This window comes from Rhyacophila brunnea, unplaced genomic scaffold (genome assembly GCF_057557595.1).
Source record: "Rhyacophila brunnea isolate RB1 unplaced genomic scaffold, BYU_Rbru_1.0 scaffold_18, whole genome shotgun sequence".
NCBI classification, from domain to species: Eukaryota; Metazoa; Arthropoda; class Insecta; order Trichoptera; family Rhyacophilidae; genus Rhyacophila; species Rhyacophila brunnea.
Window position 1 is genome coordinate 33,074,213 of NW_028232837.1, and position 15,274 is coordinate 33,089,486.

General features: G+C 32.6%; 1 protein-coding gene across 1 annotated transcript in view; it reads right to left on the reverse strand.

The window, feature by feature from the left end:
- Window positions 1-8,718: 8,718 nt before the first annotated feature.
- Window positions 8,719-15,274, reverse strand: part of LOC147073452 (putative peptidoglycan muropeptide transporter SLC46) — a 121,997-nt gene continuing 115,441 nt past the window's right edge. Inside the window, exons 5-8 of the mRNA XM_085945496.1 lie at window positions 12,732-12,869; window positions 11,784-11,867; window positions 9,850-10,006; window positions 8,719-9,251 (exon numbers count right to left, since the gene is read on the reverse strand). Coding sequence (XP_085801622.1) covers window positions 8,966-9,251; window positions 9,850-10,006; window positions 11,784-11,867; window positions 12,732-12,869 — 665 coding nt within the window. The 3' untranslated portion in view covers window positions 8,719-8,965. The remainder of the gene's footprint in view (window positions 9,252-9,849; window positions 10,007-11,783; window positions 11,868-12,731; window positions 12,870-15,274) is intronic.

Genomic DNA, 15,274 nt, shown 5'->3' on the forward strand with positions numbered 1-15,274 from the left:
AAAAATACATTATATATATTATGAAATCTATATTTAAATAATAAATTTTAAACAAACCTACTAAAAATACATCATGCAACTTTTGTAGTAGGCATACACTCGACTGTTTATTTTTTGTTTCGCTGTTACAAATAATAAAATTGTAGTCGATAATGATCATTGATTTGCCGTCTTCAAGCGATGTTTTCTCACTCTAGTTAAAATAAAATGGACCGAGCGAGGAACGAACGCCTTTTACCAGACAGACGAGTGCACAGGGTTTGCGGAGCATTTCTTTGGTTCGTCGTTGTCTAAATTGAATAAAAAAAATCAAGTGATACAATACTCTGGGATAGTAGTGAATCGAACACGACATCTATTGGAGTTTTTAAGCTAACGTGGTTATATTATGAGAAGCGGGCCCGGCGCGCCGGTGATTTTAGTCATAACGTTAAAAAAATAATAAATTATACTGGCCTTAATTTTTCTATACTTATGTCTCTCACGCAATTTTTTAGTTCCAGTGGAATGGATCGATAATGATTATTATTGAATGTTATTATTGTTCTCATCGGCGATGATGACAGATAATGTTGTTTTGAAGAATTATGTTACTTTTAGGATACCAATTTATCATTATTGTATTATTAAAAAAAAAATATGTTATATTAAAATAATAAACTATTATAAATTGCATACACACACCGAAGAGGGGTCAAATTGTATCCCCTCCCCTGGTTTTTGTGATGATCGAGTGAAGGGCCGATAACAAATCCAAACTTCTACAAACTTACCCCCATTTACAGAAGCAATATTGCAACCTAACCAACATTATTTATGTTTTAACTATTTTTTTTGTATTTAGTTGTTACATTATCTTCAACTAAGAAAAATTAATTACTAACTAAGCTCAGTCAGTCATTGACAACGTTGTTATGTATTGTTGTGAAACAAATTCAAGCCTTATTTGTACTGTCTGACTTTGAATTTTAGAGAGAAACAACTGTCACTATTTCTTTCTCACTTATTCCAGTGGAACTCGATACCTGTCTACGTAAATGCCAGTTTCATATATTATATTAGCCAGTTAATTGGGAGATGTATAAGATGGTTTTGGTAAAATTGCTTCGATAATGTTAATTATTCATTGTGCTGGTATGGATTTGATATTTGGGCCGCTCGTATAGACTTTACTACCATGTTGAGAAGTAATTAATATGACACCCGGTTTATCATTTGTATATTGCTATTTATATTTGAAACTATTGAAATAAAAATAAGTGAAGCTAGCGAAAGCTTTAACGTGACAACCCCCTCTTTTATTTTTTCTCATTATCCCCCCCCGCCTTTTTTATGTTTTTATTCTGTTAACAAATTCGTAAAAAACATGTAACCATTGTTGATAAGAATATGCTTTGTAGGGTTACACATTCACTGCATTGTTCAATAATTTACACTGATGTGTTGTCAAATATCATTAATTAGATTTCTAAATATTTCCCTTATCTAGTATTTAAATCTAACCCGTGAACTGGGAATGTATGAAAATCCCTCATGAATAGTTTTTCTATTTATGCTGCAATTAGATTGACATGTCGCCAGGTTGATCCTGAGTTCAATTCTTAACTTGGTGAAACAACATGTTCAATTCCAAGATGTGTCTAATGATTGTGTCCTCAGCCCCTCGAAGGAGCTCAGTGTATGGCTAACAAATGATCCTTAAAAAAACAGCAATAACTCATGATATTTAGAAATTTAAGTCCGAATATAATATTTGAGTACACATTCAGTTTTTAGTTAACATTTTCTTATTTGATAAGCTTATATCAGAAATAATTGAATGATTCAAACTATGTGAATGGGTATAGGAGTTATCACCCAAGACTTTCTCTTGGGAGGGTGGTAATATCATCCTTCAATATTAACCTGGCACTCGCGGGCTATTGTAGTATGACGAATTCACTCTCCGCGGTGACGGTTTTTGTTTAATTTAACTTCTGTGTTTCATAATAAAAATGGTAATAAAAAATGAGTTTTATGGCTCTTTAGGCGCCTAGACATGTTCAGATTATTTTACAACATTAAAAAACCGTAATAAATCAGTCATAATGTCAAAAATATCCGAAGAAATTAATTCTATACAAAGACTCACCATTTAGAAGATTTCCGCCATTTTGTTTTATGTATATGGAGCACTGCAAGGCTTGTATTTTGTTATTCGTCACGCTCGTGCTTGACGCGAGTATAGAAACACTTCACAAATGGTAATAAAATCACACATAATGTTTTTTCCCTGAGTAGGGTCGTAAATATAGCACAATAATTTTAGACTAAACAAACTTTTAGGCAGACACTTAAACAGCTATTAAATATTATTACTGAGTTACATATTTATTTTTACTTTTCACATTTAAAATTGTTTTGAAGAGTGGTAGATTTTATAACACGGACTGAGACATAAAGCCACATTGCAAATACAACACATATATCTAGATAGAGATGTTTTTTTTTTATTAATTTTTGAATTTCCGCACACATGACAGCGTCTTCTGGGCTTTTTATTATTTGCCGTGGGCGGAATGTGTTCCGGCAAATGATCTGTTAAAGTTCTAGGTAACAACCTCAATGGATTTTCACTAGTCGATGGTCTGGGTTGTGGAGTTTTCGTGATTTTCACAGCGTACTTAGCAACTAATTGTTTTATCACGACTAACTGAAATTCTCCTAAAGTTTTTTTACTACCAGTAACAGATTTATACATATAGAATGAATTTAATAAATAGAGGTCAATCATGTGAAATGCTACTTTTTTGTACCATTTCACAGATTTCCTCATGCACGACAAGCTGCTGAGCATCATGTCGGCCTTGTCGACAGTCCCCATATTTTTATTATACTCTAAGATGCACTTTGGCTTCATAATGGGTTCTCCGGTTCTAAAATTAGTTTTACCGGTTGGACCGAAGGAGTCATCGTGCATGGTTGTAAGCATGTGGACATCTCTTCTGTCACACCATTTGAGAGCCAACAGTGGGCTTTTTGACTTTGCCTCTGTCTCCCCCTTTTTCAGCTTTTTGAAGCATGGCATTTCTTTGCGATTCTTACGTACAGTCCCACAAGCATTGGTTTTATTTTCATGGAGGTGTTTGAATAACTGTGGACCGGTGTACCAGTTATCGCACCACAACGAATGCCCTTTGCCCAGATACTCGGTCAGCAGCGTTGTCACAACAGCTCCGGAAATTCCAAAGTTTTGGCTATCCACTATGTCTGTCCCGTCACCACAATAAATAATAAAATCTAAAATATAACCCGTCATAACGTCACACAGCACGAACATTTTGATACCGAAACGATGACGCTTCGATGGAATAAATTGTTTAAAAATAAGTCTCCCTTTAAAAACAATAATGCTCTCATCGATACAGAGATTTTGATGCGGAATCATCGTGTCTTTGAAAATTTTGCGTGTATGCTCTAAAAGTAACCTAATTTTATTTAGTCTATCTGAGGTAACACTTGTTGGATCGGAAAAATGGAGCATTTGGAGCAATAACTCATATCGGTCTCTAGGCATTGTCTGACCGAAAATGGGTGCACTTAAAAAACAATCCGTACTCCAGTGTTCTTCTAGTGACAAATGTTTGTTTCGTGTCATGAGCATTGACACCGCAAAAAATGCATATAATTCTGATACAGTTGTATCGATCCAATTATGAGAACGTGATTTTGGTCCAAGTTCTTGAGTATTATATTGATAGTGAAAAAAAATGTTTGTTTGTTGGACTACCTTCAACATTATATCACGGTTTAAAAAATGTTCAAAAAAAAGACACTCAGGCGAAGTCTCAGTCAAATCGCTGTTTGCTATGCCGGATTGAAAATCATCAAACTCATACACGATCGGGACATGGGGTCCGGATGTCCATGTTCTCAAGTGTTCAATTGGCTCTTCTGATATATCTACATCACTGAGGTCAGATGGTTCCAATTCTTCTTCAGACATTTCGTAATCGGAGTCCAATTCCTCACTTAAACCAGCCATATTGAAGTTTGAAAAAAGTTTTCAACCAAACACTCACACGATAACAAAGGTAAAATAGTCCAAAAAAATATAGTCAAAACACCTTATAACAGTTTAATACACATGAATGGAATAGTTAAAAACACATAAACAATAACACAGACAAAATATTTATAAATATTATAATAGTATTCACACAATACAATAGATCGCGTAAAATACGTAATATTTTGTACGGAAAAACGACAAGAGCGATTCCTTGCACAGTCCTCTCACAACAGTGATATTACGCATACTGCGCAAACGCAGTAAAGTGGCGCGATGTTTCAAGCCAAAATTAAATGAGCGTAGATTGACGGCCTGTCGAAGGCATGTCAAACATCGAAGTTTTAGTATTGTAACATAATTTATTTGACAATATTATATATATGTCACCGTTGGTAATGAAATAAGGCAAATTATGGTAGAGATTTCAAAATCATGCGTCATGTATATTCTACATAATCGACCGGCGCATTTTTGCGTACAACATTGGCGACAGAAGCGCTGTAGCCCCGTAGTTTTGCGCAATTTCGCGTACTACTTTCGTGACAGAAGCGGGCGCCGGGTTAAAATGTGTTTTTTTTTTTTTTTACTAAATAACTGATTTGTTTATTCCTCTTCATTAATCTATTTTATAAAATGTGTACACTTCCACATCAGCTGATGTTATTCATACCAGGATTTCAACTTTTGATATTATCATGGCTCTATACCGATGGCCGCGTGGCTTAAGCGTCGTGGGCCCCAGGTTCGAATCCTGGGTCTGGCAAGTACACATATTGTTTTTCAATTTGTGTATGAGTCAGAGTATGGACCTACATAATAGGTTGAGCAAGTGACTGACATCCATTTCTCGTAAAAACAAAATCTGTTAATACAAACCTCCAATCTGCGGAGGCCCATATGATCCTATTAGGATCGGACATGGTCGAGAGATACCACTTAGTGCTTGGCCAGAGTGAACGCGTGGGCAGCGAGGCGGCAGCAGCGCGTTAAGCCCAAACACATAACCGTGTGAAATACCCAAAAAAAGACTATACAAACATTTCACACACGGTTATACGTTTGAGTTGTGCACGCCACTGCCGACCGTTCAATCACTGCGTTCTAGTACTTACGTTTGTCATGCTTGAAGGTGCTGTAAGGCAAACCTGTTTTAGATCCACCAGAATAAGTTTTCCGCTGAGTGAAGGCGCCACATGCCAATATTTGACATATCACTCAATACTTTTTATACTGTGATGTGTGATAATGTGGAAGTGTAGATATTTTAAGTAATTTAGCCTTATGCAATGTGCGTTTTTAAAATGTGAATTTCAGAATCTGTAGGATTATTTTTGTCTGTCACATCTAAAACTTCAGTTCTCATCGAGGAAACACAGTTGAAAGAATTTTTTCTGATATAAAGTTGATCAAATAAGTGAAATGATTCCACAAAATAGTTGCCACTGTTTAACACCGCTTTTCTTTTCATTTTTAATGAAGTGCTATTTTTATGGATATTAAATTGAAAAATGCTAATGTAATAAAAAAATAAAAACAGCTATGAATTTTTTAAAATTTCATTTTAATGTCATTTTGCCTTATTCTCACAAAATATACAGTAACTTAATCATATAGCTAATCATTGTAAATAAATAAAATTTGCAGTCACTGTCAATAATTTTACAGGGATGGCCAAATAAAAGATAAAAAAAAAAAAACACGCAATACTAATACAATACGATTTTTATACCTCTTCCGACGGTTCAAAACGTAGCCCTTATGTTTGGCCGCCCCTGTTATATAGCCAATGCATTTTTAATTATTGTATACATGTAAATAATTTTATAGTATGGTAACTTACTGAGTGCATCATTGAAATATTATTCTACGCTTTTGTGTATAAAAAAAAACATTTTTTCTTAAATAAAAACATTAAAAATGATACAAAGGAATTTCAATGACTTCTCTAGGACACAAGTTTTTAGTTAGGTGCCCTTATATATTATAATAATTGGTTATTAATCATAATATGTTTATTCTTGTATAATATACAATAAAAATCTTTTAGGCACATTTACATTTTATATTACTGAATTGCGTTTTTTTATTTTAACATTATTTTGCAAAGCCTTTTATACTTTTATACAATATCAAATTTCATAATAAATATAGTCTAAAATGTAAAAATATTAATTCATTCAAAATTTTTATAAACAACTCTTTCTTTAAATTCAAATAATTTTATTTCGGTTATGGTAAATAAATATTTCATATTAACAAAAATTGTATCAGATTCTCACTTGCAGTACTTGGGTGTACATAGTATTTTTTTATTATTTAGTCATAAGCATTCAGAATTTACCCAAATTAAGGTAATATCAATTAACGATACCTACAGTCAAACATAATAATATAATATCCCATTTTTTTCAAATGTAAAAAATAATTACCTACCTACCATAGCTAAATAATTCATGGTATAATGATAATGAATAGTTTATAATAATTATTAGATCTAACAAAATTATTCATTAATTGCTACAATAATTACTTTTCAATATAATACAGATTTAGGTAATTAAAACTAATAATATTATGTATGGTCCCCTTGAGTCTACTTATAAAATACTTTTTTCATCACAATATCACCATTATAATATATTATTATTTAATATGTTTCTATAACCAGACTCATAACACAATCTGTCATTTTGATTTTTGAAAATACATTTTGGCAGGAATTCTAATACATTTTAATGAGTATTCATCACAAATAAGAATTATTTAATACAAGTGATTCACTCGCATATTTATGTATCAAGTATAAACGTTTAGATGACAGCAGCAATTATGAATTAACATGCAAAGACTGTCATAGGAAATATATTGGAAAGACAAGTGAAGTTTCAATATTAGGCATAATGAACATTTGATATAGGGCTTTCAACTGTTATTTTTTTTCCGTTTTAGTTTGTTCAGTTCCGAGTGATTAATTTTTAAGTTATTTTCTATAATGTATAACATTTTATAGTATTTGTATGATGGTGTCATGCTCTGAAACCAATGGGTATGTTGTACCGCACGGCCGTAGCCATAATTTTTTAAAATGATATATAATGAAAATTATGTCGAGATGCGTCACGACAACTGAAGTGGGGAGTAAAATCATCTTAAAACACGTGTTTTGAACATGTACCGAACCGAAAAAAACTGATTTTTTTTTTTCGGTTTGGTTCCGATTTTCATTTTGACAAAATTATCAACTAGTATCTCTTTTTAATATAGGTTTTATAATAAATACCTCATATAAAAAAATATATTTGATACATGCACTCAAACATACGTTTGTGCTGCTTTACTTGATATGTGAGCGATACGGTGTGAGTTATTAAATAATTCTTTTGTATGGTGAAAACCAAGTTATAGATAGATTTTATAAAAGAGTTTAGTAATTTTAATACCCATTCAATGTTATATTATGTATTATTTTTCTTGCCAAAAAACAGTGTTAATACCTAGCATAACATAATATAATAATACATAGTTTATATGGCTAAAGTTACATGCATATCATGCTGCCTAAATAATCACAAGATTTGCCATTATTCCTAAAAAAATCAAAATCGTTAAGTCTACTAGGGGGATGAAAAAGAATTCCATTATTTTTATGTCCTGTTTGAGTTCAATTCGTTACTACGGGCAGAGTAAACAAGGATTTTTTTGTAATATTGTTTAACTTTTTTTATTTATTGTAATGGTCTCATTTTATGCTGACTTTTTTTTTCAATCATGTCTTTAAACCAGACCAAAGCCATTAAAAAGTATAAAGAGAAATTGACAGATGTCAATGGTGATTCAAATAATATCAATCAGTCAATAGTGATTTAAAAGGGATAACCCTTAAAATTTGATGTCTACATGCTAAAATCACTAATTGAATCAGATACTCAAGCAAACAATAAATTGAGGAATTATAAAAACAAGCATTTAAGTTTTAAATGGATCGGTGAAGTGAACAAGTTTAAAAAGAATGGGATAAGTAATTCTTCATCATAATGGTACTACAAAAATTGCCTTTAAAAAATTTCAAACTGAGAGGTTCTATCACGCCCTCTATATTCCCCGGATATCACTCCTCGAATGATTATCTATTCAAATTCATGTCTAGGGAGACACATAGATTTAGACTAGCATGTAACTAAAAAAAACTTATGTTGCTAGATAAAATAATGAATTTCTTTCCAGTCCCCCAATATGTACATAATATGATTACATATTTTTTATTTGGATACATTACTTTCACTAACATATTACATGTCATTATATTGTAATCAGACTGATAAATTTTATTAGTAGGACGTGTTAATTGCATGTCAAAGTAATTTCAGGTTAACACATAAATGTATTAAGAAATATAAATTCAATAGCACAGCTTTTTTCTGACGAGTTTGATCTATAAACATTTACTTCTCTTAGTGGCAGAGCACACTGCAAGCGGCCTGGCGTTGCGCACACGGTGTAAGGGGCCTAAACGGCACATGTTTTTTACACCTATTGTGCCACATGCTCATCGCACGGCCACACGCAGTATGCTTTGGGTCTTAGACATGATAAATATAATATTTATAAAATAAATATAATATATTCTATACATAGACCACTTATAAATACAACATTTTTATTTTATTGAGATTCATCTAATGAAAGGTCCTTTTTTATCACTCACTAAATCCTAGTGCCTAAGTTTTAGCATGACTCATCAATTAGTATGAATGAAACAACATATTATATCATCTTCCATCTTCTGCTTTGTCATACATGACATTTGAAGTCAGTAATGTTGAATGAATTTGTCATCCTAAAGCTATTGCCAGATCTACAGCTGAGGTGGCTAATTTTGTTTTAAATCTCACACCTCGGCATTCCACGGTACCGCTACATTTTCGACGTGCACTTGATTGTCTCCGCAAAGTTGAGTTCCACAATTGACGGCCTATGAACGGTGTGTCGGCTCGGTACCACAAGATTTCCTTCAGTGTCGGCTGCTCTGCTGATTCCCTGTTCAGAGATTGTCATGTTATTGGTTCTGTTGTCAGTAGAGTTCTCGTCGCCTATCTGGAAGCCTGAGTTGATAACGCCCGCCCTGTTTTTATCTGCTGCTTGGGCCTCTATTTCACCTTCTTTGAGTATTCGTTCTTTCTTGTGGATTGTATACATCCATCTGGAAATGAAATTGTTGAAAATAATGAGATAAGTTTAATTATGTTTGACATTGGTATTCCATTTTTTTTTCTGACCATATCCGATCCTAATAAGATCATAAGGGCCTCCCTCCACAGAGTGGAGGTTTGCATTAACAAATTTTGTTTTTACGAGAAATAGATGTCAGCCACTTGCTCAACCTATTAGGTCCATACTCTGATTCATACACAAATTGAAAAACAATAAATGTGTTATTGCCAGACCCAGGATTCGAACCTGGGATCCATAATGTCATCAAACTTTTAAGGAATTTTTAATCATAAAATATTGGATCTTTAAAATATAGTTTTATTCTATGCTAAAATTTTTCTTCTCAGATTTTGATAAATATGCAGTTTTAAGATTTTTGATAGATACCTACTTTCTGATGAAGCGAAAACCTCTTACAAATCGGGTCCGGAATAAACATATTTTCATTTATTCTTAGATATTATTTTTTTGCGAATAAAGGTTTTTTACTGATGTTCATAATATAATCTTACTGAAATCAAGCTTCTGCTCTTTACTGTATATTCCAGCTTACAGCTAAAAATCACTTAAATTGTAAAAATTGTTACCCAAATATGAAAACAGCTGGTGCAGTCAGAGCTCCGCCCAACAAGAAGAAAGCTCCCGGTAATGTATTTATGGTTGCAGAGTATAATGAAGTGTACATCGGAGCATATACCAGAGGCATCATGGCTTCACAGACACCAAATATCGAGTTTACTTTACCTGAAACAAAAATGAATCACAATTAAATAAAAATTTTGGGCCAGATGCAGAGATGTCACTGTTAAATTGATGTAACTACAGGACAGATGATAAATAATACTCGCGTTCATAAGCTGCCTCTAAATATTGATATTTCAAGTATTACAGTTTGTTTATTCATATGCGAGGTTGCAAGAATATGTCATACGTCGAATACTGACAACTGCTCTCGGTTTATGCATTGACGTTCATTATTATTATTAGTATTACACACTATTGCACGTCTATAATGCGTGGTTCATTTTCGTAGATCACTCACATTCAAAACCCTGCGTCAAAATTTACTGTATTGGTATATAGCCTATCGGAATTCTATTTATCATCTATTCAGTAGTGCAGCCGCTTAATTGGGCCTAAATGAATTAGTCTTGATCTGTCCCAATTAAGTTGAATCGACTATATTATTACATGAATATTTTGACAACTAGTTAGTGGCATCATCAGTCACTAAACGATCGAATTCGCTGCCTAACGGAGTGGTTAGGTTGTAAGCATCTGGGCCATGATGTGTACTTCACATTTTTGTTTCAAAATTAAGTATTGACATGAAAATGAATGAATACTATTTCTGAATATTGAACAGCTAAAAGGGCGATACAAATCTGATAAACACAATATGACAAGGCACTAGGAATTATTATGTTTACAGTCATTCAATAGTTTTAAATATCTCTGTCATGATATTTGAGTTGTTCACAATTTGCAGTAAAGATGTTTGATATAAATGCATTTTGGCTCCCCACATAATATATTTATTATCCTACTGGGCCAATCCATACATTTATGTACATCCACACAAGAAACTAATTAGATTGACTGCTCATGTTACCAACGTACAAAAAGTAGTTCCATAAAAAATACTGCGCATAGATTGATATAGAGATAATTTTTATTTAGCGAATTGGGATACGCTGGTAAAATCTGTCTCCAAAGGGGTATTAGAATTAAGCTTGAGAAGCATTGGTGCATACAATTACTAGTTTTCAATGGATAATTCATTTTTATTAAAATTATTACTATCTTAACCCAAATTCCTTATTACTGATAGTGATTATAAAAATTTGCTATGTATATTATCATTATACCACCCGACTCTTTAAGGCAAATGCTTAATCTACCAGTGGCACCTAGTGGAGAAATATGAAGCTTGCAATTTGAGTCCGGTATCTTAACATGAAAATGTCGACATCGGACAAAGCACCATTTTTTATTATTTTATGGTTATGATTAAGTTTTCTCTTATATAGCAAAAGTTGAAAAGTCTACCAAACTAGTTAAGGTTGTGATGGAGAATTCTCGAGAACGAGAACTCTGAAATTTCGTTTCTTAAGAATTTTTCAGATTTTTGACAGATTTTAGAGAAAATGTATACAAATTTATTTATAGGAACAGCTGATAGGTTCAGAATATCAAAAAAAGCTTTCGAATCTACTTACTACATTAATTCTAATTAGCCACTCAGTAAAAACTTAAAAAGAAAAATTCTCAAAACTGTTTCTAAACGGATTTTCGGAATTGCAAAATTTTTCAGAGCTTTTTCTTTGCACTTTTCCTGGGATAAAACTTTCTCGTGAAACAAATAGTCTAGAAACACAACTCTTGTCTCAGCCGTGTTCTGCGCATTGTGTTTCCAAAGTGGACTTAGCTATGTTGGTAGTCAACTTGCATGAAAGGATGAAAAGAAGAAGAATCGAAATAAAATATTGAGACAGTTAAAAATATATTTTTTATTACTCACCAAGTTCGTCACTAGGCACAAGTTTCGAAGCTATCGCTCTCATAGCAATGAATGAAGTTCCGTTCAGTATTTCAATCAGGGGAGCTGTAAAATATAATTAAAAATTCATGTTAAAAATATATTTATTGAACTGCATTTTAATATAATATATGAGTATTTAGAGGAGGTTGTAGTTTGTAGTACAAGAGTTCTCATTTTATTTTAAAATCTAATATATCGTACTATATGTAATATGTAAAATATTTTCATTACTAATAAACCCAAAGACCAATCATAATCAGTGACGTCCCTTGAGGGTAGGCAGATTGAGCGTCGCTTGGAGGCGGCAGTTTCTCGAAGGGCGGCAAATCGAGGAGAATCATTTGGAATATATAGAAATAGCTACCCAATCTTAATAATAACGAAATTATCTTTCCATTAAAAAATTCAGCTCACTGGTTTTGTTGGGTTCGTGATGTCTAGTTTACTTCCGTTGCCCTTCGATGTCATTGGTGACCAGAAACGACACGTGCAGATTTGCGAATAATTACAGTCTGATATTTTGTTAGTAATGTATCCATACAACACATTTCTTAGATATTGGACTGAAAGGACTGGAAAGGATGATAAAATACTGTATAAAAACAAGGGGCGGCATTTTGGCGCTGCCTAGGGGCGGCATTTTATCTAGGGACGTCACTGATCATAATATTGGAGGACACTGTATATGCGTTTCCGAGACCTGTGGCATGAAACAGTTTAAAACTGTTTTACTAAACTTAATAATATGTATATGCATCAGCCAGTTCTCTGAAATTTTACAAATCGATGCAAGGGTTCTGCCAACAGTGCCAACCAAAAGAGTATGGAAATCACTATTGTATGTAAATTGTTAAAATTGCTATGCTAAATTTATAGTTTGTATTTTAGTTACCATCTTACATAATATGTGAATTTTTTATGACTTACCAATATACAATTGAAACTTGGTGACGGCAAAGGCATACATGAAGCTGGAGAGGATTTTACTCATGCATGACAGGATCCCTATCACTGCGTCGTCTATCTTCATCATTTGGCTGAAAACGCCAACCGAGAAAAGAGTTCCTGTAAGAAATGCATTACATATTAATAATTGTTATTCTTGCAACAATGCACGATTATATTGAGATTTTTCAATACATATAAGAAGAAAATTTATATTTTAAATGAGTAGCGGTAGTAATCAGGGAATTCAGAATTAATGGTAACTGAAATACCAAACGGGTGTGGAGTATAACAGGCAACCGATCTCGAGTTTGGAAGAACATGGGATAAACTTAAACACGTGTCAAGAATATGTTATTATAAGCTTGTCCTTCGTTCTGACAACTGCTCTCGGTTTATGCATTGACGCTCATTCAATATTCATGTGTTTGAAAGTTGCAACAAACACTATTGCACATCTATAATGTGTTTCATTTTAGTAGGACACTCACACATAAAATGCAGTGTATTGGGGTATAGCCTATCTGAATTATATTTATTAATCTGTTCTGTGGTAGGAATCTACATACATACACTTATTTAGTAAAAAAAAATCTCACCTGAAATGCTACATGCGTAAAAGAATTCTTTGTTACATACCTTTAGTCAAAGTCAACGTACCTATTCTTGACAGATAATAATATAACATACGTACTTTCATCAGATTTTAGTATTATATGTACGGATAAGTACGCATCAGATGTTATACCCATGTTTATATCCCAGTGGCTAAAGGTGGAGGTAGGCTGCTAAGATTCGACATAATTAGTGCACGCTAAACATTGCCAGTAAAACGTATTTGTTTTCATTGAATTAAGACAATGTGTTGATAGTGTTTGTTAGTTTTTTTTTTTAATTCAATTAAACCCTTTACATCTCCAAATTATTAGTTCAATGAAAAAAGTATGACTGACAAAGTATAGTGTGCATTATTTATGTCGAATCTTAACAGCCTACCTCCACCCTCGCCACTTATATCCTGCCTATAGTATTTTTACACTTACAGACATATTTCATTATTGACTAGATACCCACTTACAATGTTTCCTACTACGGGTAATTCTTGTCCCAAATCTCACATGCTAACAACCAAAACTGTAAAATTTGGAATATAATTCTATGAACTAAGTCCACAAACGATACGGGGGAGAGTGGACACAATATAATATTAAACCACCATAAAATATATAAATATTTCATATTGATCGAAAAATGTTACAGACATTTAAATAAGTAATGCTTTTATGGCATACAAATATTTTATGGTTTCATTCGTTCATTCATGCAATGAGAAAAAATAGAGCATCATACTGACCTCATCATCTGAGATTAAGTCTGAGATCCTCATCATCATTTCCTTTTTGACATTCATAAGGCTTTCTTTAATAAACTATTTTTTTATTCAACGAATAATTCACAATTAAGAATGTAATATTCTAAGTATTGAACAAACATAATTTTGAAAACACTTCTGAAAACTTTCTTTAATATTGTTAAAGTTTTTCATTTATTATTTTACTGTAAGAAATCTTGTTTCGCAAAAAAATCATAATGATTTTTAGTGCATAATAGAAAACAAATAAACGCACACAATTATTATAATGGACTGAATTGAAATGTAATCACAGTTTTGGATCATTGCTTTTTGAAAAGCGTGAATACCTCAAAAGAAAAAATGCGTATTTAATGACCGTTTTGACAATGACCAGTAAGTAATTAATTAATTAGGTAAATTTTAAAATACAGTTATTTTCGATTATCTCAGAATGTGCCAAACATCACATACGATAATCAATATTATTGAATATGCAGCGACGATATGTTATAATTATGCTGTTGAGTCCATGGTCTAAAAAAATTGTCAATTTTAGAGACAGATAGATTTTGGTTCTGTAATTTATTGGTATTTAATAATTAGAATGTTCGGTTCAAGTCTGTTTACTGTAAGCCAGGCGGGAACAGCTGGAATTTTCAGAGCCGATTTGGGGAAAATTCATGAATTCAAGAATGAAAACCCAACCTAACAAATAATCCAGTATATCGGCTATTTTCAAAAATTGTTTGCTGCTGACTTCCTGTAAAGTGTAAACCAACTAGAACCGTGTTTTATTTAGACATGAATTTTATGTCAGTACTCAGTAGTCGGTACTGGTACTATACGACCCAGAGAGGTTGGACGGTCTTTAATATACGGCCATATATTCCCGATGAAAGATTTCACGGTGAAGTGTGATACGGCGAACTGCATAGGTACACGTTTAGAAATATAGTAAATTAATAATTACAAGATAAAAATAACTTTTTATATACTTACAACGTTTTTAAATTTTCTGTTGAATTATTATGTTCAATATGCTCAAACTTGTACTTGATATGAAGTAAATAAAAAACAAACAAATATAGAAATACTGAATACTGAAATGTCATTTTGATTTCCCTAGTAACGCACGTATATATTAATAATTTAGTTGCTAGGACCACCAAGC